At 42.6% G+C, this 23,775-nt stretch overlaps 1 protein-coding gene across 3 annotated transcripts in view; it reads left to right on the forward strand.

Moving 5' to 3' along the window:
* The window catches only part of LOC109865117 (protocadherin-15-like), a 295,294-nt gene that overhangs the window by 175,198 nt on the left and 96,321 nt on the right, over nucleotides 1–23,775 (forward strand). For all 3 annotated transcript variants that reach the window (XM_031799628.1, XM_031799630.1, XM_031799629.1), the window contains 3 exons: nucleotides 3,040–3,172; nucleotides 5,775–5,854; nucleotides 9,697–9,790. In XM_031799628.1, the coding sequence (XP_031655488.1) occupies nucleotides 3,040–3,172; nucleotides 5,775–5,854; nucleotides 9,697–9,790 (307 nt within the window). The remainder of the gene's footprint in view (nucleotides 1–3,039; nucleotides 3,173–5,774; nucleotides 5,855–9,696; nucleotides 9,791–23,775) is intronic.

The raw sequence follows: 23,775 nt of genomic DNA on the forward strand, positions 1-23,775 counted from the left end.
TGGTTTGTTAACTACCTCTCTCAGAGTGCAGTGTATAAAGTCAGAATATCTGTTGTCTCAGTCACTGCCTGTCACCAAGGGAGTACCCCAAAGCTCCATCCTCGGCCCCACGCTCTTCTCAATTTACATCAACAACATAGCTCAGGCAGTAGGAACCTCTCTCATACTGTCTTAAACTCAGCTGGCCCCTCCCCAGATTTTGTGTTTAACACTCTACAACAAAGCTTTCGTAGTGTGCAACAAGCTTTCTCTGCCCTTAACCTTGTTCTCAACACCTCCAAAACAAAGGTCATGTGGTTTGGTAAGAAGAATGCCCCTCTCCCCACCGGTGTGATTACTACCTAGAGCTTGAGGTAGTCACCTCATACAAGTACTTGGGAGTATGGCTAGACGGTATACTGTCCTTCTCTCAGCACATATCAAACCTGCAGGCTAAAGTTAAATCTAGACTTGGTTTCCCCTATCTTAATCGCACCTCCTTCACCCCAGCTGCCAAACTAACCCTGATTCAGACGACCTTCCTACCCATGCTAGAGTACGGAGACATAATTTATAGATTGGTAGGTTAAGATGCTCTCGAGTGCCTAGATGTTCTTTACCATTTGGCCATCAGATTTGCCACCAAAGCTCCTTATAGGACACATCACTGCACTTTATACTCCTCTGTAAACTGGTCATCTCTGTATACACGTCGCAAGACCCTCTTGTTGATGCTTATTTATAAAAACCCTCTTAGGCCTCACTTCCCCCATCTGAGATATTAACTGCAGCCCTCATCCTCCATATACAACACCCGTTCTGCCAGTCACATTCTGTTAAAGGTCCCCAAAGCACACACATCTCTGGGTCGCTCCTCTTTTCGGTTCGCTGCAGTAGGCAAGTCAGTTAAGAACAAATTCTTACTTTCAATGACGGCCTGGGAACAGTGGGTTAACTGGCCTAGGAACAGTGGATTATCTCAATCTCTTCATTCAAGGACTCATTTATGGACACTCTTACTGACAGTTGTGGCAGCTTTGCATGATGTGTTGTTGTCTCTACCTTCTTGTCCTTTGTGCTGTTGTCTGTGCCCAATAATGTTTGTACCATGTTTTGTCCTGCTGCCATGTTGAGTTGCTACCATGATGTTGTCATGTTGTGTTGCTACCATGTTGTCCTGCTGCCATGTTGATTTGCTACCATGATGTTGTCATGTTGTGTTGCTACCATGTTGCGTTGTCATATGTTGCTGCCTTGCTATGTTGTTGTCTTAGGTTTCTCTTTATGTAATGTTGTGTTGTCTCTCTTGTCTTGTCGTGTTTTGTCCTAGATTTTTATTAGATTTTTAATCCCAGGCCCCGGTCCCCGCAGGACGTCTTTTACCTTTTAGTAGGCCGTCATTGTAAATAAGAATTTGTTCATAACTGACTATCCTAGTTAAATAAAGGTTCAATCAAATTAAAATACATTTAAAAAATAATGCATAAAAGACGTTGCTGAATATGGTGGTAAGGAGGCCAGTTGGTATACACAACTCGTTCATTCTGCAGAACAGCAATGTTGGCCTACACACCTACAGGATGGAGCTGTTGAGGATGGATGGCTTATTGGGGAGTGTTGCCTACTCAAGTATATTTGCCATTGCTAAAGTAGCTTGAATTGTCCTAATGGTCCTCTCTTTGTAGCTAGGTTTTATTTTACTGGTCAAGCCACAACTGAGCAGCCAAATAAAACATTTTGGTTGTACTCCTTCTCTGACTCTATCACTATCAATATTTTGGTCTTGGAAAAGTTGTTTTTTTTTCCGATTTTTGGGTTGCGACTTCGTATTTCATGGTATGGCCTTGTGTATTCCTCACAGGCTTTACTGGGTGATTTTCAGCCGTTCGTTGGGGGTGTTTTGAAATGCAAAATAGCCAAAGTCGTGCACGAGCACTGAGGCTGAGAACAATAGGTATTTATCAATGGTTATCTCCTATCTGTGTGCGTTTGACGCTCGTATAATTGTTTGATAAGTTGCTACTTATATTTACAGTGTTCTGTGTGGAGCATGTCCAGGATCAAAACCGTTTGATTCATGTTTCCAGTGGCGTTATGACTAAAGCAGCCATGATTGCCCCGGTGGAAAAAAGTATTCAAATAACCAGTCTTCAAATAACCAGTCTAAAAGGTCCCTCATGTTTCTCTAAAATTGACTTGCTGTAATCATTCAATTATGTTTATTCTGTTCAGGCCCGACTCAGACACTTGGAGCTTAGTGTTCTGTACACAACTGTGATTTCACTGACCAGGGATTCAGTCTCTAGTGAAGTACTGTACCTTGCTCAAGGTTAGAGGTTGTTTATTTCAGCTTTTCTAAAACAATCTCAAGTTTTGATGTACCATTGAATTGATTCTCTCTAAATGCTGCAGGATACAGATTATACCAGATACTGGGAGAGGTTGTATCTAAAAACTAATTTACAGCTGAAATATGTCAAGGGGGAAATCGCGCCACAGTTCGCCACTGCACCTTGGTTATTTATTTTGTTTGGTGGATGAAACGGAGAAGAGCATCCAGCATTGAGGTGAAAGAAAATAGCAGTGTATATAGTGCTGTTCTATAGGTCAGAGTGGAAAACAAAACACTGTTTGTTGTTTGAAGTAACTTCTTTATGGATTATTGTAATATTAGTGTAATATTGCAACGGATCTGGCAATTGCACCGACTACGGATTTCAGCTTTAAGTTGGCTAACCTTAACTCTTGTCCAACCTACGTACAGTACCTCCTAGCTTTTTAACCGACAATCATATAGATTTTCTAGCAACCCCCCCCAACAAACACAAAACAAACACTGACAACAGAACCCTACATCCCACACAGAAATTCTCATAAATGTAAACAAAAGCCGCCTACAGTTTCTGTTTTTCAGAAGTGAAGCTCTTTGTGGAGAGTTGAAGTTGATAAAAGTGCTTTTTTATTGTTAAAGTTAAAACCAACCCATTTCAGCCCTCAGCCTTCATCAGTGTTTTTTTCCACCCAGAATGAATTTCTCCCCATCCTTATCTCCCGTCGCAGGAGCTCCATCACCACCGTGTACATTGAGGTGCTCCCCCCCAACAACCAGAGCCCCCCACGCTTTCCCCGCTTTCTCTACAGCCTGGAGGTCAGCGAGGCCATGAGGATCGGAGCCACACTCCTCAGCCTGCAGGTGAGCACCGGGACAAGGCTTCTTCACAATGCCACACTGTTCTGTAGCACACACTGAGCATACTGTACCCTGATCTGTACCCTGATCTGTACCCTGATCTGTACCCTGATCTGTAGCCATAGTTTGGTGGCAGCGGTGGGATCTGCTTCAGAATCTTACCTGACTATCATTGTCAGGCCACAAGTGTACTCTATACAGCTGAATAGCTCCTAACAATGGCCCCTATTCAGTCTGTATGAGAAGGGACTGAGACAGTTACTAATGTTACAGATTAGTCTGTTTGAGAAGGGACTGAGACAGTTACTAATGTTACAGATTAGTTTGTTTCAGAAGGGACTGAGACAGTTACTAATGTTACAGATTAGTCTGTATGAGAAGGGACTGAGACAGTTACTAATGTTACAGATTAGTCTGTATGAGAAGGGACTGAGACAGTTACTAATGTTACAGATTAGTCTGTTTCAGAAGGGACTGAGACAGTTACTAATGTTACAGATTAGTCTGTATGAGAAGGGACTGAGACAGTTACTAATGTTACAGATTAGTCTGTTTGAGAAGGGACTGAGACAGTTACTAATGTTACAGATTTGTCTGTATGAGAAGGGACTGAGACGGTTACTAATGTTACAGATTAGTCTGTTTCAGAAGGGACTGAGACAGTTACTAATGTTACAGATTAGTCTGTATGAGAAGGGACTGAGACAGTTACTAATGTTACAGATTAGTCTGTTTCAGAAGGGACTGAGACAGTTACTAATGTTACAGATTAGTCTGTATGAGAAGGGACTGAGACAGTTACTAATGTTACAGATTAGTCTGTTTCAGAAGGGACTGAGACAGTTACTAATGTTACAGATTAGTCTGTATGAGAAGGGACTGAGACAGTTACTAATGTTACAGATTTGTCTGTATGAGAAGGGACTGAGACAGTTACTAATGTTACAGATTAGTCTGTATGAGAAGGGACTGAGACAGTTACTAATGTTACAGATTAGTCTGTTTCAGAAGGGACTGAGACAGTTACTAATGTTACAGATTAGTCTGTTTGAGAAGGGACTGAGACAGTTACTAATGTTACAGATTAGTCTGTATGAGAAGGGACTGAGACAGTTACTAATGTTACAGATTAGTCTGTATGAGAAGGGACTGAGACAGTTACTAATGTTACAGATTAGTCTGTTTGAGAAGGGACTGAGACAGTTACTAATGTTACAGATTAGTCTGTATGAGAAGGGACTGAGACAGTTACTAATGTTACAGATTAGTCTGTATGAGAAGGGACTGAGACAGTTACTAATGTTACAGATTAGTCTGTTTGAGAAGGGACTGAGACAGTTACTAATGTTACAGATTAGTCTGTATGAGAAGGGACTGAGACAGTTACTAATGTTACAGATTAGTCTGTTTCAGAAGGGACTGAGACAGTTACTAATGTTACAGATTAGTCTGTATGAGAAGGGACTGAGACAGTTACTAATGTTACAGATTTGTCTGTATGAGAAGGGATGGTCACGCTGTTTATGTAGACCTCTTAGACTGTACACACAAAGAAAATGATGCTTCCTCAAGGGTTCTTTGGGAAGGCTGATGGTTCTATGTGGAACCATATTGGCTCAATGAACCCTTTGAGCTCTTCAATGGTTACAGAACAGATCACTGTTTTAGTCATAACTAAAGTGTAGGGGAGGTGGCTCATTAGAATATTTTGGGGCGTGGTTTGCGCACAGCTCTTTTTGTACAACCGTGAGTGAGAGTGTCATTACAGTTTATGTAATCTGTTGTGTTATGATGTTACATGTTATGTAAGATTATGGCCTTTATTAGTGAAAGAGTTGTCTGGCCATTGAGAATGGTTATTAAATCAGTCAGTGTTTCTCATTTCCCTCCTCTATTACAGACATAGCTCACCAGATTCAACTCGTTAATTAACACAATAATAACACCTATGGAAGTTTAACAATATAATATGGCTGACCAGAATTAAATACATTAGAATATTGGCTCATTGGAATATTTTGGGGCGTTGTTTGCGCACAGCTCTTTTTGTACAACTGTGAGTGAGAAGAAAAAAAACTGTATGGTTCTACAAAAGGATCTCCAAAAACCTTTCAGATTGTGAAATATTCTTTATAGAACCATTCTTCATAAAGGTTCCATAAAGAACCATAAAAAAGGGTTCTATGTAGCCCCAAAAAGGGTTGCAACCATAGTGGCACCCTTTTGGTGCAATATCTTTTTGAATAGTTCTTTATAGAACCTTAGGAAAGGGTTCTTTATAACACCATACAGGTTCCATTTATAACCTTATGAGAATGGTTCTTTATAGAACCTTCAAAAAAGGGTTCTATATCGCATCAAATAAAGGTTTTACTTTGGTAAAAAAATGTGTACCAAACTATTGTTTGTAATGCGTCAAGTAGAAATGGACTGGACACTGTGTGAAGTAATTTAGTCATTGTGAAATTGGGTTTGATCTCGCCACATTACATTTATGGACTGCGCTATGGGTTTAACTTGATGCCTTTTCATTCTGTTGTTTTATTGGAGTCGTTGTGAAAGTAGTGGAATAACAGCAACATGAAGCCTCTCTGTGTCGATACAGGCAACGGACCGTGAAAGAGACGTCATCACCTACAGCATCCAGAACGGGGATCCCCACCACCTCTTTGAGCTCTCGCAGATGTACGTGAGCTCATTTTAGTCATCAACTACATTACCTATCATAGTAGCGAATTTATCCATGAAACTAATACAAATCATATTTCTCTGTTACAGAGGAGTCAATTTGGGAAAATGATAGTGTTTTGCCTGGATAAGTGTCTGGAGCTTTTTTCAATACAGATAGTAAACCAAACTGTTCTCTCTGAAACTCTCCACGAGACACTAGGGACTGGAAATGTAGATAATATTCTCCCTAGCATCTTAAATACATAATTAATAAGTAATAAATGAATAAAAACCAAAACAATTCTCTCCCAGTTTGAAAACAGCCCACTTATCAGATTAGTAGTCTCGAGGTTACCCCTGTGCCTTGGCTTGGAGTAAATCTTTTTTCTTAATTTCAGAGATGAAATTGAAGCCTGCAATAAGATTTGGTGTGATTGTTTATGGAGCACTTTTGTATGGCTAGCGGCGAAACAACACAGAAAATTCTCGAATGTTAAATCTAACACTGAAAGTGTGGACCCATACAGACATTGGTTGGAAGACTTATTTCCCAGAGTGCCTTGCATTTTGAGTGAACTGTGTTTGTTAGTGACAGAGACATCATTGTTGCATTCATCTGTTTTCAGTCCTCTGGATTTCACCAGGTGAGATCCTGAGTGAATATCTTATCATTTAAATTGAATTATTTAACACAACACAATCCAAAACATATTTTGAGGTCCTAAACTATAAACTTAACTATTAACTCTGTAAATGTTGAATTACCACTCATTGGTGTAAAATAACCCCCAGTGTTGGTATTAATAACCAGAGTTGAACCATAATCACACCCATTATCATATTTAGAGTTAGAGATAGTTATTTTTGGCCACCCATGACAGTAAATGCCAATCCTGTTGATCATATTATAGGGACTTTCAAGAATGTTCAACTCCACCGCCTCCCCCCCAACATCAACATGAGAAAATGGTTAAACAATATAGAGGAAGATAAGAAATTCCAAAAATATAAATGGTGTGCACTGTGTGATTTTAGTCAATTATGTTGCCAACTAATAATATAGGGAGCAGGTGAAGCCAAGTGCAGACTCAGACGAGGAGATATGGATAACGTAACCAAGGTATTTATTGAAAAGCAGGGGGAGCTCGGGTGGGTAGCAGGGAACCAAGAAATGAGGCTCCCCAGGGGCAAGGGGAGTAGGGGCAGGGAATGCAGGTCCAGAGTGGAATCCAAGGCAGGGAAGACGAGAGGGACCAGAGTCAGTGCGGACAGAATGAGCACAGGCTACAAACTGGCAGTGTGGAAGTGGCAGGGCTGAGTATTTGTAGAGGTCTTGATTATGGAACAGGTTGCAGCTGGTGGGGATCTGCTCTGACTCCAGCACACCTGTCTCCACTCACACAATCGGATACACCCACACAGGGAGAGAGAGGGAGAGAGCACTGGGGAAGTGACCGAATGCCAGCAACCCAGCAGTTGGGTCATCCAAATAACCCAGTATTTTTTTGTGTAAGCCCTCAAAATAAAGCCTTATGAAATAACTATTGTGTTAAGCAATAAAATGTTTGAACATAAAGGAGAGCTGCACTCTCCACGAGCTCAGATGCAAAAATGTAATGTCCAATGCTTCGACAGGCAAGCTGTCTTCACCAGGGTATAAATGGTAACATATCCACTTGGGCTCTCTTCTGAAAATTGATCAATGTAACAACCATATCTCTGTCACTAACAAATCCAGTAATGGGTGGTAACGCTACAATTAACTTGAAAGGCAATCTGGAAAACATGCAAATAAAGCATTACACTAAGCAGTGTGATAATTCAACACTGTTCAGTGTCTATACAGGTCCACACTTTCAGTGTTAATTTGACACTGGGGAATTTGCTGTGAAGCCTAGAGCTATCCCTGTGCTCTCTCTTTTCTCTTTGCTCTCTCAATCTCTCTCTTCCCCCCTCCCTCCCCTCTCTCTCTCTCTGTTTTCCTCTGCAATAAACAGCACACTGCCATGCAGACATACCTATGTTACCAGAGGCCACTTCAATCATAACGCCAAACTCACATTGTCAAGCCTCTCCTGTTGTAGACTGTCAAGCCCAGGAAATTGCATACACCACAACTATAGCATTTTAATAAGCCCCGCGTCTCATCAATAAAGAGGCAAATTAGAACAGTAGGGCACACGACTGGGGAGTTGGGGGGGGGGGGGGAGAATGTGCTAAGGCGATCTGGGCGGAGACTGTCTCTTATGGATAGGAGAGGCTCCTCAGTCCCAGAGCAGATATAATATAAGAAATACATCCCCTTGTAAAGCCCCTAGTAATCGATACATCCTAATAGATTCACTTGCCTGTCATAACACGTCGTCATACTACTGAGGTAAAATGTGCATATTGATCAGGTTCATCAGAAGAAAGATATTTTCATCCAACTGATATGGTGAAAGGAGTTGATTATTTACAAGACAGTTTTACAAGTGACTCATTGGATTGCTTTGTATTAGACTTATAACATCAGAATGTCCCGAATATTACGTGAGCTGTAGAGGTGGTTGAGATCAGAGACCTGCCTGCATCTTGTCGCCAGCTTAGCACCAACAACGGGCAGGCCTTACAGATCAAAATCTGTTGAATAACCTCTTCTCTGTGCGGTCTCTTAGTGGGCTTGAGATGATATCTTCTTTAATGTTCTCCTAGTCATTCAGCACTTCAAAACAACACCCTCGTGAATGATGTTCTCTCCCATGCTTGGTCTGAGCACGCTTGTGTTTCCAGCTGCTAATAATCATGATCTTTCATTTCAGCTCGGCGTTATCATCATCCTGTGATGTTTTAGAATGGGAGGATGCGTGTGCGCGCGCGTGTGTGTGTCGAAGCAATTCTCTCTATGAATAGATAATACATATATATGAGAGTTGTGGAGGCAGCAATTGAGATGCCGCTTTGCATTTGTCTATTTAATTTCAACAGGGTTATATCAGTCCACAGTGGTCCTCACAGAACCCTTCCACCTCTTAAGATGGGTGTAACTGGCCTCTTAGAAGAGGAAGTGCAGATGTTCTCCTGAAAAGCGAATCATAAATGACTTCTAATTTCTGACTAATGCGAGTCTAAAATGATTGCTAGCGAGTAACCGTTATAAAAGTAGAAGTAGAGGGAAAATCGAGATGCATGACGGTTCCTCAGGCTGCTGTAAATTCCCCTCGAGTTCGGGCCCCATCTCTGAGAGCTGCAGCAGACAAAACAGCCGACAGATGTAAAGCTGACAGCAGAGAATCATCCCATAGATTTAAACACTCAGGGATCAGTGTGTCAGAGGGCTGAAACCACTGCTGTATGCATGCCAAGATTAGCCCACACCAAATTACCTTGAACTGTAAATTCTATACGCTCCGTGTTTGTGCTAGGCCAGCTTGCCAAAGTGCCGACGTATACCTGTCCTCTGAGCCTCCATTTTATTGTATGGAGCTGGCTGGTCCACACATAATGCATTTCTGCCCCAGTGTATCAGACGTGCATGTACTTAAATAGCCAGGCTTCTATACCCCCAAGCAACAAAAAAAATCTAATATTTTACAAGTACAAAGAATCTGCTTACACTGACATGGTTGTGATTTTTGAACAGGTGATCCCATCGCAATTGTGATTCAATAATTTCAGGTGAAATGTTCACATTTCCAGTGTCTGAATACAGTCTTTGATGCAATCATTTCTGTCTCCTTTACTTCTTCCATGTTGTTGTAGGGTAATCTTTATCTGTACTCTGACAATCTGAAAACGTTTGGCTCAACGGGAAGCAGAGTGAATGTGAGTGTGTTGGTGAAAAAGAACCCCTGTGTCTCTGTCTCTCCTATCTCCAGGTCAGGGCTGTTGGTCCTGAGGAAACCACTGGACAGGGAGACAGAGGATCGCTACACCCTCGTTGTAACTGCCTCAGATAGCCATCCAGAAGGGGTAAGCCTGCCTCAATTGTCCTTCCATCCATCTATTCGTTAATCTAAACCTTCATAAATCCTTTCCTTCATCCATACATTCTCATCATCAATACATTTATTGTGTTCATTCGTCTATTCGATCCATTCAGTTCAGTCTATGGCAGGTTGAATACCTAGCCCTATTCACTGGCCGAAATCTGTCTTGCCTACTACTTACTAATACTACATACTGTGTACTATTTAGAACATACTGTTTAGTAAAATGATTGCAGTAAGCAACAAATATCAACATTCTAGTCTCCCCCATACTGAGAATGTATAATCTAATACTAGACTCTCCCATACTGAGAATGTATAATCTAATACTAGACTCCCCCATACTGAGAATGTATAATCTAATACTAGACTCTCCCATACTGAGAATGTGTCATCTAATACTAGACTCCCCCACACTGAGAATGTGTAATCTAATACTAGACTCCCCCATACTGAGAATGTATAATCTAATACTAGACTCCCCCATACTGAGAATGTGTAATCTAATACTAGACTCCCCCATACTGAGAATGTATAATCTAATACTAGACTCCCCCATACTGAGAATGTGTAATCTAATACTAGACTCCCCCATACTGAGAATGTGTAATCTAATACTAGACTCCCCCATACTGAGAATGTGTAATCTAATACTAGACTCCCCCATACTGAGAATGTGTAATCTAATACTAGACTGCCCCGTACTGAGAATGTGTAATCTAATACTAGACTCCCCCATACTGAGAATGTGTAATCTAATACTAGACTCCCCCATACTGAGAATGTATAATCTAATACTAGACTCCCCCGTACTGAGAATGTGTAATCTAATACTAGACTCCCCCATACTGAGAATGTGTAATCTAATACTAGACTCCCCCGTACTGAGAATGTGTAATCTAATACTAGACTCCCCCATACTGAGAATGTGTAATCTAATACTAGACTCCCCCGTACTGAGAATGTATAATCTAATACTAGACTCCCCCATACTGAGAATGTGTAATCTAATACTAGACTCCCCCATACTGAGAATGTGTAATCTAATGCGTTGCTTCCGCCATTTGTTCATTTTGATACAGCTCATCCCCTCATCTGATTATCAGCTGTTGTCAAACACACGTGGGACTTAAAATGTGACTCTCTTCCTCAATAGCATGCGGCGAATTCTACTAGATAAAAAGTCCCATTTAATTTGACATCCTGACGTTTAAAACATACTACATTTGAAATATTTCACATACTATAAAACTTTAGATTTTTGCATAGCCGAAATGGGCTTGTATTTTAAACAGTGTTTGAGGTCTCCCAGTCCATTGTTTTGATCAGATCCTGGCCAAACAGGAGTAACAGTGATTTATGTATGACAGTACCGGGGGTTATTAGGTGATAATCAGGGTTGATTCAAATGTGCAATAATGGAATATCCATATTTTGTCCTCAATAAAGGGCATCTTAAAGGTTGCATAAGGTGTTAAGAAAATGTGAATAATCGCCAAAACGTGATGCATTCCCCTACTATTATATTTATCTAAAACATTTCCCTTGTCGTTGCATATCCCCATGTCAAAAATATCTCTCTCCATCTCACACATGTAACGAGGAAGCCAGCAGACAGATTCCTGTGAAATGATTCTCTTTGATACCAGCGGTGTTATATTTAATAATACAACTGTGACAGGTTACCAAACTGACCTTTATGAAAATGAATACAAATGTCTCTCTTCTGACACATTCTGATAACTGAAGCACCTCCCCCTAGATGTAATCACTAGCCACCTTAAAGATGCATTCCGGGTTCTTAAACTCAACAAACTGGATTTGTATCAGAACATAAACCACAAAATGGATGACGTAGTACACAATTAGACACGTTTTGGCTTGCGGGCACCACTTTCGAAACTACAGGCTGAAATTCTACAAAAGTTTCAGAGTGCATCTTTAATTGGCCAGTAGTCTCAGAGCTTGTCTCTTTCTCCTCTAGTGGAGAGGAGAACTCTCATCCTCTCCTTAAAAGTGTAGTCCTGTTGGTTGTCTCATGCAAGTCAGATAATGCAGGGAAGAGTAGAGTACCAGTAAAATCCCTCCCCTCTGTGCTCTCCACGATTCAACTTATTCTATAAAACATTGAGCAAAGTTTAAACTGCAGACTTGAGTGTGTAGGGTAGAAGCAGAGACAGAGGTCTTTAAAATGCATTGACCTTTCCAAATCAGCTGGTCATTAGCGACGCTAATAAACAGTCATGTAGGAACTAGGAAGAGCTTTCTAGTTTAGGAGAGACACACACACACACAGAGGGTGTTCCACAAGCATATGGAGTAGCAAGCCAAATAGAAAAAGAAGCCAGCCAGGCTCCCCCAGGCTGGGGGGGTTATGACATTTTTGCAGAACGAGCTGGATTTTGTTAGCCTTTTGTATGTTCTAAAGCTAGATTGTATTTTCAACCAGCAACTATCAGGAAATAACACTGATAAAAAATGTCACACTTTTACAGTGTTAGTTTTATCAGCTGTTGTACAATAGGATATAAAAAAACTGAAAAATATATTTTTTACAGTAAAGCTTTAAGTTTAGCATTTTCTCTGCTATCAGCAATACAGGTACAATTGAAGAATGAAGCAGGTGTTAAACATGGTCTTTGCTACACAGAAACACTTTGATTTGTCAACACTTTGATTTAATCAGTAGACCTATATTAATATATTTAAAATACCATATCATTAGCTTTTAAAACAATTCAATCTGTTTTCTTTTATAATATTTTGGACCAGAGTAAGGATATCTCTCCACTAACCTACCCATCGTTCCTGAAGTCAGGAGGATTCACCATCTTCATCAAATGTTTTCATGATTTATCTGCAGAGAATTGCCAAAAAGTCAAGCAGTATGCAAATTATTTAAAAAAACGTATTTTGTACATAGTGTTGCCGCTACCGTCTCTTATGACCGAAAATAACTTCTGGACATCAGAAGCGATTACTCACCACGGACTGGCTGAATGCCAAATGATATACTGCTTTCTCGGGAACAGGCCCAGATCCCCGTGATTTGCGTGAAGAGGAGGCGGAGAAAAAGGGGCCAGAGTGCGGGCTGCCTTCTGAGAATTCCTAGGCAATCTAATAAACCTCCAATTCCTTCCATTCAGCTAGCAAACGTGCAATCTTTGGAGAATAAAATAGATGACCTACGCGGAAGATTAAACTACCAACGGGACATACAAAACTGTAATATCTCATGCTTCACGGAGTCGTGGCTGAACAGCTACACTATCAACATACAGCTGGCTGGTTATACGCTGTACCGGCAGGATAGAACAGTGGCATCTGGTAAGACAAGGGGCGATGGACTATGTATTTTTGTAAATAACAGCTGGTGCACAATATCTAAGGTAGTCTCAAGCTATTGCTTGCCTGAGGTAGTATCTTATGATAAGCTGTAGACAACACTATCTACCTAGAGAGTTTTCATCTGTATTTTTCGTAGCTGGCACTAAGACAGCATTAAATGAGCTGTATTCCACCATGAGCAAATAAGAAAACGCTCACCCAGAGGCGGTGCTCCTTGTAGCCGGGGACTTTAATGCAGGGAAACTTAAATCCATTTGACCAAATTTCTATCAGCATGTTAAGTGTGCAACCAGAGGGAAAGTAACTCTGGACCACCTTAACTCCACACACAGAGACGCAAACAAAGCTCTCCCTCGCCCACCATTTGGCAAATCTGACCATAATTCTGTCCTCCTGATTGCTGCTTACAAGCAAAAATTAAAGCAGGAAGCACCAGTGACTAGATCAATAATAAAGTGGTCAGATGAAGCAGATGCTAAGCTACAAGACTGTTTTGCTATCACAGACTGGAACGTGTTCTGGCATTCTTCCGATGGCATTGAGGAGTATACCACATCAGTCATTGGCTTCATCAATAAGTGCATCAATGACGTCGTCCCCACGGTGACCATACGTACATACCCCAACCAGAAGCCATGGACTACAGGCAACATCCGTACTGAGCTAAAGGCTAGATCTGAAACATGCATGAGAGCACCAGCTGTTCCGGAAGACTGTGTGATCACACTCTCCGCAGCCGATGTGAGTAAGACCTTTAAACAGGTCAACATTCACAAGGATGTGGGGCCAGACGGATTACCAAGACGTGTACTGCGAGCATGCGCTGACCAACTGGCAAGTGTCTTCACTGACATTTTCAACCTTTCCCTGTCCAAGTCTTTAATACCAACATGTTTAAAGCAGACCACCATAGTGCCTGTGCCCAAGAACACTAAGGTAACCTGCCTAAATGACTACCGAGTCGTAGCACTCATGTCTGTAGACAAGAAGTGCTTGGAAAGGCTGGTAATGGTTCACATCAACACATCCCACCACCCACTCCAATTTGCATAACACCCCAACAGATCCACAGATGATGAAATCTCTATTGCACGCCACACTGCCCTTTCCCACATGGAAAAAAGGAACATCTATGTGAGAATGCTATTAATTTACTACAGCTCAGTGTTCAACACCATAGTGCCCTCAAAGCTCATCAATAAGCTAAGGACCCTGGGACTAAACACCTCCCTCTGCAACTGGATCTTGAACGTCCTGACGGGCCACCCCCAGGTGGTAAAAGTAGGTAACAACACATCCACCACGCTGATCCTCAACACAGGGGCCCCTCAGGGGTGCGTGCTCAGTCCCCTCCTGTACTCTGTTCACTCATGACTGCACGGCCAAGTACCACTCCAACACCATCATTAAGTTTGCAGATGACACAACAGTGGTAGGCCTGATCACCGACAACGACGAGACAGCCTATAGGGAGGAGGTCAGACACCTGGCTGTGTGGTGCCAGGACAACAACCTCTCCCTCAACGTGATCAAGACAAATGATATGATTGTGGACTACAGGAAAAAGAGTACCGAGCATGCCCCCATTCTCATCGACGGGGCTGCAGTGGAGCTGGTTGAGCGCTTCAAGTTCCTTGGTGTCCACATCACCAACAAACAAAACATGGTCCAAGCACACCAAGACAGTCGTGAAGAGGGCACAACAAAACCTATTCCCCCTCAGGAGACTTAAATGATTTGGCATGGGTCCTCAGATCCTCAAAAGGTTCTACAGCTGCACCATCGAGAGCAGGGCACTACAGAGGGTAGTGCGAACAGCCCAGTACATCACTGGGGCCTCTATACCAGGCAGTGTCAAAGACTCCACCCACCCTAGTCATAGACTGTTATCTCTGCTACCGCAAGCAAGCGGTGCCAGAGCTCCAAGTCTAGGTCCAAGAGGCAGCGAAACAGCTTCCAAGCCGTAGACTCCTGAACATCTAATCAAATGGCTACCCAGACTATTTGCATTGCCCCCCCCCCTCTTTTTACACCACTGCTACTCTCTGTTGTTATCATCTATGAATAGTTGCTTTAATAACTCTACCTACTTGTACATATTACTTCAACTAACCTGTGCCCCTGCACATTGACTCTGTATCGTTACCCCCCTGTATATAGTCTCGCTATTGTTATTTTACTGCTGCTCTTTAATTACTTGTTGCTTTTATTTCTTCTTTTTTTTAACTGCATTGTTGTTAGGGGCTCATAAGCATTTCACTGTAAGGTCTACAACTGTTGTATTCAGCGCATGTGACTAATACAAGTTGATGTGGTTTGAAATTAGGGAGCCAACTGAACAGCTCTCTTACCGATGTAATTTGGTAGGCTACTGACGAGTCACTCACTTTAACGTCACTGTCTGGCAGGTCCTGATGGACTTCATATCGAAAATACAAAGGAGATCTTTAGTTTACTTTTCCCGATGCGATACCATGGACATATAACTTCGTTGTGTGATTTATGAACGGCAGGGATCTATGAGATTGACTTTATTCAGTCAGTTCTACACCTTTTATAAACTAGTCAAGCTTGCTGTTCGTCAATGAAAGCACAGTTTAGAGCCTATGCTCCACCACTCCGTGGCCCATGCTGCACCACTCCGCGGCCCATGCTCCACCACTCCGCGGCCCATGCTCCACCACTCCGCGGCCCATGCCCCACCACTCCGCGGCCCATGCCCCACCACTCCGCGGCCCATGCCCCACCACTCCGCGGCCCATGCCCCACCACTCCGCGGCCCATGCCCCACCACTCCGCGGCCCATGCCCCACCACTCCGCGGCCCATGCCCCACCACTCCGCGGCCCATGCCCCACCACTCCGCGGCCCATGCCCCACCACTCCGCGGCCCATGCCCCACCACTCCGCGGCCCATGCCCCACCACTCCGCGGCCCATGCCCCACCACTCCGCTGCCCATGCTCCACCACTCCGCGGCCCATGCCCCACCACTCCACGGCCTATGCCCCACCACTCCGTGGCTGCCTATTAAACACACCAGGGCCCAACGTTAACTTTATTTCTCGGTTGACCAAATATCTACTGTCCCAAACTGAATTTCTACTTCTAATTTCTACTTCTACTTCTTAAATGCATTAGGGTAATGCAAGGCCTATAGGTTGGTGTGGCTTCTCTCTATATTCAGCTATAAATAGTTATTGTGATGTGTATTAAAAGGCTGTGTAATATAATTTAGCAATGCAAGTCATTATTTTATTCTTTAGAATTGCTTTGTATTAATTGCGTTCATTTTTGTTTCTAAAGTATGTCATTTTGGGAAGATTTGATAATAGGACGCTGACCCTTTAAGACCAACGTTCCAAAAGAGATATCGTCATGGCTACAGTAGGCTAGCCAAGAGGAATGCTAGGTCTCTTTTTGTACCGTTCTTTTTACAGACTATTAACAGTAGCCAGCATATTGCTAGTATGTTTACTATGGAAGGTTTAAATTTGAAAATCACTTTCCTGAGAAAAAATAAATCATTGATGGGTGCTTCTTTTTGCTTTGGACAGCTCGCTTGTGCTTTGTGAAGGCATCGGCTGCATTGCAAACTCAAAGTAGACAGCCCTCGGATCTAAACTCTCAGCCCTTGAATGACGTTTTACATCGTCACATCCGAGTGTACCTTAAATGTCCCTTGCCCAAGCGAGGGAGAGTGATGATCGGAGAGGCAACATCCTTGGAGGAAGTCTTGAAGTTGATCTTAAAAACAACCAACCTAAAGCTACGAATGTACCGAGTAAGCTAACAAATCTAGCTAGCATTCCTGTCAGGTAGCTAGCTACAGTTACCCATAGCTGGCTAGCTAGTTTTATAGTTTGGTCATTTATTCCAATACATTTCAGAATTCCAAAAATATGTTTATGAATCTAGCAACATTTTATAGGCTCCTCACTATGAGACTAAGCCAATTTACCAGTGCTAAAATCACTGTATATATGCACTACCTTTCAAAAGTTTGTGGTCACTTAAAAAATGTACTTGGTTTTGAAAGAAACAGGCCTCACAAGTCCTCAACTGGCAGCTTCATTAAATAGTACCCGCAAAACAGCAGTCTCAACGTCAACAGTGAAGAGGCGACTCCGGGATGCTGGCCTTCTAGGCAGAGTTCCTCTGTCCAGTGTCTGTGTTCTTTTGCACATCTTAATCTTTTATTTTTATTGGGCAGTGTGAGATATGTTTTTTTCTTTGCAACTCTGCCTAGAAGACCAGCATCACGGAGTCGCCTCTTCACTGTTGACTTTGAGACTGGTGTTTTGCTAGTACTATTTAATGAATCTGCCAGTGAGGCCTCCCACTCCTCTTTCTATTCTGGTTAGGGCCAGTTTGTGCTGTTCTGTGAAGGGAGTAGTACACCATTGTACTAAATCTTCACTTTCTTGACAATTTCTCGCATGGAATAGTCTTCATTTCTCAGAACAAGAATAGACTGATGAGTTTCAGAAGAAAGTTATTTGTTTCTAGCCAATTCGAGCCTGTATCTAAACTGGAACACAGGAGATGGTTGCTGATAATGGGCCTCTGTACGCCTATGTAGATATTCCATTAAAAATCAGCCGTTTCCAGCTACAATAGTCATTTACAACATTAACAATGTCTACACTGTTACGGCTTTCTTCCGTTGAAGGAGAGTCGGACCAAAATGCAGCGTGGTTAATTCGATACATGTTTAATGAAGACAAAACACGATCAATACAAAAACAATAAACGGAACGTGAAAACCTATACAGCCTGCCTGGTGACAACTAACACAGAGACAGGAACAATCACCCACAAACACTCAGTGAAACCCAGGCTACCTAAATATGGTTCCCAATCAGAGACAACGAGAATCACCTGACTCTGATTGAGAACCGCCTCAGGCAGCCAAGCCTATGCTAGACACCCCTACTCAGCCACAATCCCAATGCCTACTAAAACCCCAATACGAAAACACAACACAAAATAAACCCATGTCACACCCTGGCCTGACCAAATCAATATATAAACACAAAATACTAAGATCAATTTGATGTTATTTTAATGGACACAAAATATGCTTTTCTTTAAAAAACAAGGACATTTCTAAGTGACCACAAACTTTTGAGTGCTAGTATAGCAAGCTAGATTCATACTTTTTTTCTGACAAGCCTTGTTGATTAAATTTGACACTTCGTTGCCACCAGAGTTTGACATGTGACTACAGTTTGCATTGAATTGTGGGTCATATCAACCCACAAGTGACCAAAGTTGTTCACTCGCTCCGTTGAGCTAAATCGAGGGCCGAGGGGGCAATGTTAGTAAATTGGACCTCCACTTAAGATGGCTATTAAACTGCTTCCAGTTTCGACGGGGATTCCCCTGAGGGAAAGTGGCTGGCGCAATGGCTGAGGCGGTAATAATAACGTGTTTGGACTGCAGCCATCGTCTCATGTACTGCTTGAGAAGTTGTGACTCGCAGGAGTGTGGTGGTGCTTGATTGAACGGCCAATCGTATTGCTCAAATACAAGATATCATGACATTTACGTTTGTAGTCTTCAATGATAGACTGCGACAGAGTAGTTAAATGTTAAACTGGAATGCAAAAATGCGCTGAAAAGTTAGTGACTGACGAGATCTACTGTTTTTACTGGCCGTGGGCCAACGTAAATGTCGGATCCTGCACATGAAAGAAAATAAATTAATTTGCCAGAATAAAATAGGCTAAGTAGATTTTGATTCATCTTTACCACGTTATATGGGTGGTGCAAATTCACTCACATTAGGCTATATGGGACACCTAAAATCATGCTCTCTCTCTCTGTGTAAAGACATTTTTCTGCAGCCGCAACGCACACCCCCAGGTCCCGAGAGGCGAGACAGAAAGCAGACTGTCAAACCAGTAGTGTTTCCTTGTCATCGCTCACTTTGTGACTGACAGGCCCCTGTCCTATCAATTACATTTGCATTTTACATTTTAGTCATCTAGCACAGTGGTTCCCAAACTTTTTCAGTTAATGTACCACCAAGTACCACCTCATGTGCATTTTACCAGTAAGCCTATGTTCTCATGAGTTCTAAAGTACCCTCTGTGGATAGGCCAAGTACCCCTGGTTGGGAAACACTGATTTAGCTGACGCTCTTAACCAGAACAACTTACAGGAGAAATTAGGGTTAAGTGCCTTGCTCAAGGGCACATCGACAGATTTGTCACCTAGTTGGCTCTGGGATTCAATGCAGCGTTCATTCAGTTACTGGCCCAACGCTCTTATCTGCTAGAAGATGCATATTGTTCATTCAAGCGGGAGAGGGCTTGGCAGACTTTTCTCTTACTAGCGAATTGAAAAGTAGTTTAGTTAATTTACTGTAAGTGGAAAAAGTACCCGGCTGAAAATGAGTCTGTAATCGGCTGTGTAGTCGACAGCTGGCGCTAGTGGAAAACACAACACACACACACACACACACACACACACACACACACACACACACACACACACACACACACACACACACACACACACACCTGTATCTGACGCTCCAGAACTGCATGACCTCCCTCCCTGGTGATGTCACCTCCTGGATGGGGTATTTGTTCCTCCAGGCTCCTGCGGGTGTCCCACAGGGGCCTGGAGGGCCCGGGGCCAGCCAATATTATTTGACGAGGTCCAGGGCCATGCCCCACATGAAAGGGGGGGAGACAGTACCCATTATACAGTCAAACCAGAGGTGTTACATAACACTCTGTTATAGCTAATAAATACTGCTTGTACTATTGGTCTTAAAGAGACACTGCGGTTTTAAAACCTGTGTGTTTCTGTGATGAATGGGTTCGTTCATTTTGTTACTTGTGCGTATGTGCTAGAGCATGAGGGCAGTTGGGAACATGGCTACTTACTATAGCATTACTGTTTCCCTTTTTGATGGTACACATGCAGAGCAACGTGCAGAGCAACGTGCAGTTCAACGTGCAGAGCAACGTGCAGTTCAACGTGCAGTTCAACGTGCAGTTCAACGTGCAGAGCAACGTGCAGTTCAACGTGCAGTTCAACGTGCAGTTCAACGTGCAGTTCAACGTGCAGAGCAACGTGCAGTTCAACGTGCAGTTCAACGTGCAGAGCAACGTGCAGAGCAACGTGCAGTTCAACGTGCAGTTCAACGTGCAGAGCAACGTGCAGAGCAACGTGCAGAGCAACGTGCAGAGCAACGTGCAGTTCAACGTGCAGAGCAACGTGCAGTTCAACGTGCAGTTCAACGTGCAGTTCAACGTGCAGTTCAACGTGCAGTTCAATGTGCAGAACAACGTGCAGTTCAACGTGCAGTTCAACGTGCAGTTCAACGTGCAGAGTAACATTGTGTTCATGTCAAAGCAATAGTGCTGAATTTAGTATTTGTTCAGTTCCCTCATTACTACCCTCGTTGCTCCAAGTAAATGTTTCACGGACCATATAGATGTTTTTCATCATAGAGTTTTGCGTCGTGAAGAATCCCTGCTTTCAAACGCTCCATCTTTCATGCCAATACCATTACAAAACCGGCACATCCTCATTTTTATTTTGGTTTGGATTCTTCCAAACATTTGCATTTCTCTGGGTGTGCAATAATGGGAAGGAGTGTCTTTGATCTTTGCTCATAGCTAAACGCAGAGAAGAGAATAAGGAAGAGAGACGTTGAGAAGAGATAATGAAAAGGGAAGTGGCTTCCTGCTGCGAGGGCACACCTGGACACGAGGCCTCCTCCTTTTCTACTCCGTTCTCTCTCTGAAGAAGGGAAGCCCTGTGTGCTGGCTAATGACAGTTCAGTTCTCCCCATAGGCTAGTGCTCTGATGACTAGCTATACATCTTTAGGATCTTCAGTTGACCATTAACGTTTAGTCCATAATGTTGCTTGATTGGTTGTTAGGCTATTAGCTGGAAGAAAATAGGCTATTTGAAAAGTGCAATACTGTTACTATAACCATGTGTTAGTGAGGGTTTTCAGTGCCTTTATGTAAATCACAAAGCTCATCTGCGTTTCCTGCATAGCAGGAAAATTCTCAGCAACAAAATTGTGATCAATTAAGATCCTATATCTGTAGCTTCATTCATAACCTCAGAATGTGTGTCTTTACAGTACTGTACTATCCCAGCTAGCACATAATGTTCTGAGAACCATATGTTTCTTAGAGCTTGGTGAGAGCGTGGTTATTTTGGTTATTTTGCATTACAACCTTTCTACAACTTTCTGGGAATGGTGCAGGATAGTTGCTTGGTTTTGGAACATTCTCAGCACATTTAAGGAACTTGACAAACACGTGTTGTTTCCTAAAAGTTCAAACATGGTTTGATTTAATTTCAATTTTGGTAATGTTCTAGGAACCTTCTCCAACTGGTTTGACATAGGGAATGTTCTCAAATAGTTCAGAGAACGTTAAGAAACAACGTTCTGTGAGAATTTCAGTACTTCAGCATAATGTTTCCTACAGGTTTCCTCATGGTTCTATTTAAAGTCATGTTCCCACATTGTTTAGAAAACGTTAAAATGTTCGATAAATAACAGAGAATGTTCTAAGAATATTATTTAAATATACATTCTGTTCTCAGAATCAACAAAACACTCAATCCTGCATATGAATCAAATTCATTTATTAAACTTTTCTAGCACTTTTCATTACAGACAGAATCTCAGTGCTTGTTAAGCAAAATAAACAGCAAGAAGTAATTTACGTTAAAAGAGATATAGGCTACAACAGTAGCTAGATAAGATGGATCAAGTCTGTTTGAGTGCTTATAGATCAAGTCTGTTTGAGTGCTTCTAGATCAAGTCTGTTTGAGTGCTTCTAGATCAAGACTGTTTGAGTGCTTCTAGATCAAGTCTGTTTGAGTGCTTCTAGATCAAGTCTGTTTGAGTGCTTCTAGATCAAGTCTGTTTGAGTGCTTCTAGATCAAGACTGTTTGAGTGCTTCTAGATCAAGTCTGTTTGAGTGCTTCTAGATCAAGTCTGTTTGAGTGCTTCTAGATCAAGTCTGTTTGAGTGCTTCTAGATCAAGTCTGTTTGAGTGCTTCTAGATCAAGTCTGTTTGAGTGCTTCTAGATCAAGTCTGTTTGAGTGCTTCTAGATCAGTGCTCTTCCATCCTGTTCCTGGAGAGCTACCCTCCTGTAGGTTTTTATTTCAACCCCAGAATCAGGTGCGCTATATTAGGGTTGGAGCGACAACTTACAGGACGGTAGCTCTCCAGTAACAGAGTTGGAGAGCCCTATTCTAGATCAAGTCTGTTTCAGTGCTTCTTGAAGCCTCCAGATGGGGAGCTGCGGTCATGAGTGGATCTGGAAGCTCATAGCTAGATGATCAGCAGAGGTGGCGGCAGCTCTATGTCGTCAGGGTGTCTCCACCCTCTGCAGATTCTCTGTATCAATGAAGTTTGAGCTCCCCATATGGTGCAGCCCACTCCAACTCTGCATGTGCAGCCACCTCTTGGATCACCGTTGGTGAAAAAGGTTTACATTTATTAGGTCTAGGTTTAATTCGAAAGAAAACACAATGGCTAGCTAGCATTAGGTAGCTTGTTGAGAACACTGATTTTCATCAATTTATGTGCAGGAATCCAATTCATGATATTAAAACTTGAGCACTCATTTACCTATTGACAAATTAAAAGTGATGAAATATTAAATATGTACAGAATTAACACAAGCTCTCTGCCTAGGCTGCCACAAGACAGCCTGGGCACTGCCAACGTCCCGGCTGTCTGACCCTATAGTTAACTTCACCCACCTTCTCAAAGACTTCGAATGGCCCGTTCCATCGGGCCAAAAACATGCATTATGAGGTGGGGACCAGCACCAACACTTTGTCTCCTGTCTGAAAGTCCCTTTGTTGTGCCCCTCTGTTGTATAACCGCACTTAGGCCTCCTGGGCCTCCAGCATGTGTTCCCATACCAGGGGCCACAGGGTTGCCATCTGATCGCTCATGTCTCCCACGTGCACCACCAAGGTTCGGTGGTGCGACGGTTGCTTTTCCCAGGCTTTTTTAGCCACTTCCAGCGGTCCTCGGGGTCATCTCCTGTACAGGATTTTGAAGGGAGAGAATCCTTTTGAAGCAGCTGGTCCCAATTCTTTCCGTTGGCCTCCATCACCTTCTTTATCATCTGCTTCAGGGTACGATTGAATCTTTCCACCAATCCATCAGTCAAATCACATTTTATTTGATGGTCTGAGGGTGTGAGGGTGATACACTGAGGTGCGCAACTGGGTTATTTTCATTAGCTTGCATAGATCCTTCATGATTCATGACATGAACGTGGTGCCCTAGTCGATCAATATCTCATCGGGGATCCCTACTTGGGAGAACAGCATGACCAACTCACGTGCGATTCCCTTGGTGGCCATGGTGAGCAGGGTAATGGATTCCAGGTACCTGGTGGCATAATCCAGAATCACTAGAATGTACTGGTGTCCTCTGTTGCTCTTGGGTAGAGGTCCCAGCAGGTCCATTGCGATCCTGCTGAAAGGGACTGAAATAATGGGTAGTGGAATTAAGGGACTACGAATCCGACAGTCCAGGTCGCAAGGGTAATCTCACAGATATTGTTCTCTCTTCTCCCACTGTTCATAAAGCACGTTTCTCTCTTCATTCTCTG

Source organism: Oncorhynchus kisutch, linkage group LG20 (genome assembly GCF_002021735.2).
Source record: "Oncorhynchus kisutch isolate 150728-3 linkage group LG20, Okis_V2, whole genome shotgun sequence".
NCBI classification, from domain to species: Eukaryota; Metazoa; Chordata; class Actinopteri; order Salmoniformes; family Salmonidae; genus Oncorhynchus; species Oncorhynchus kisutch.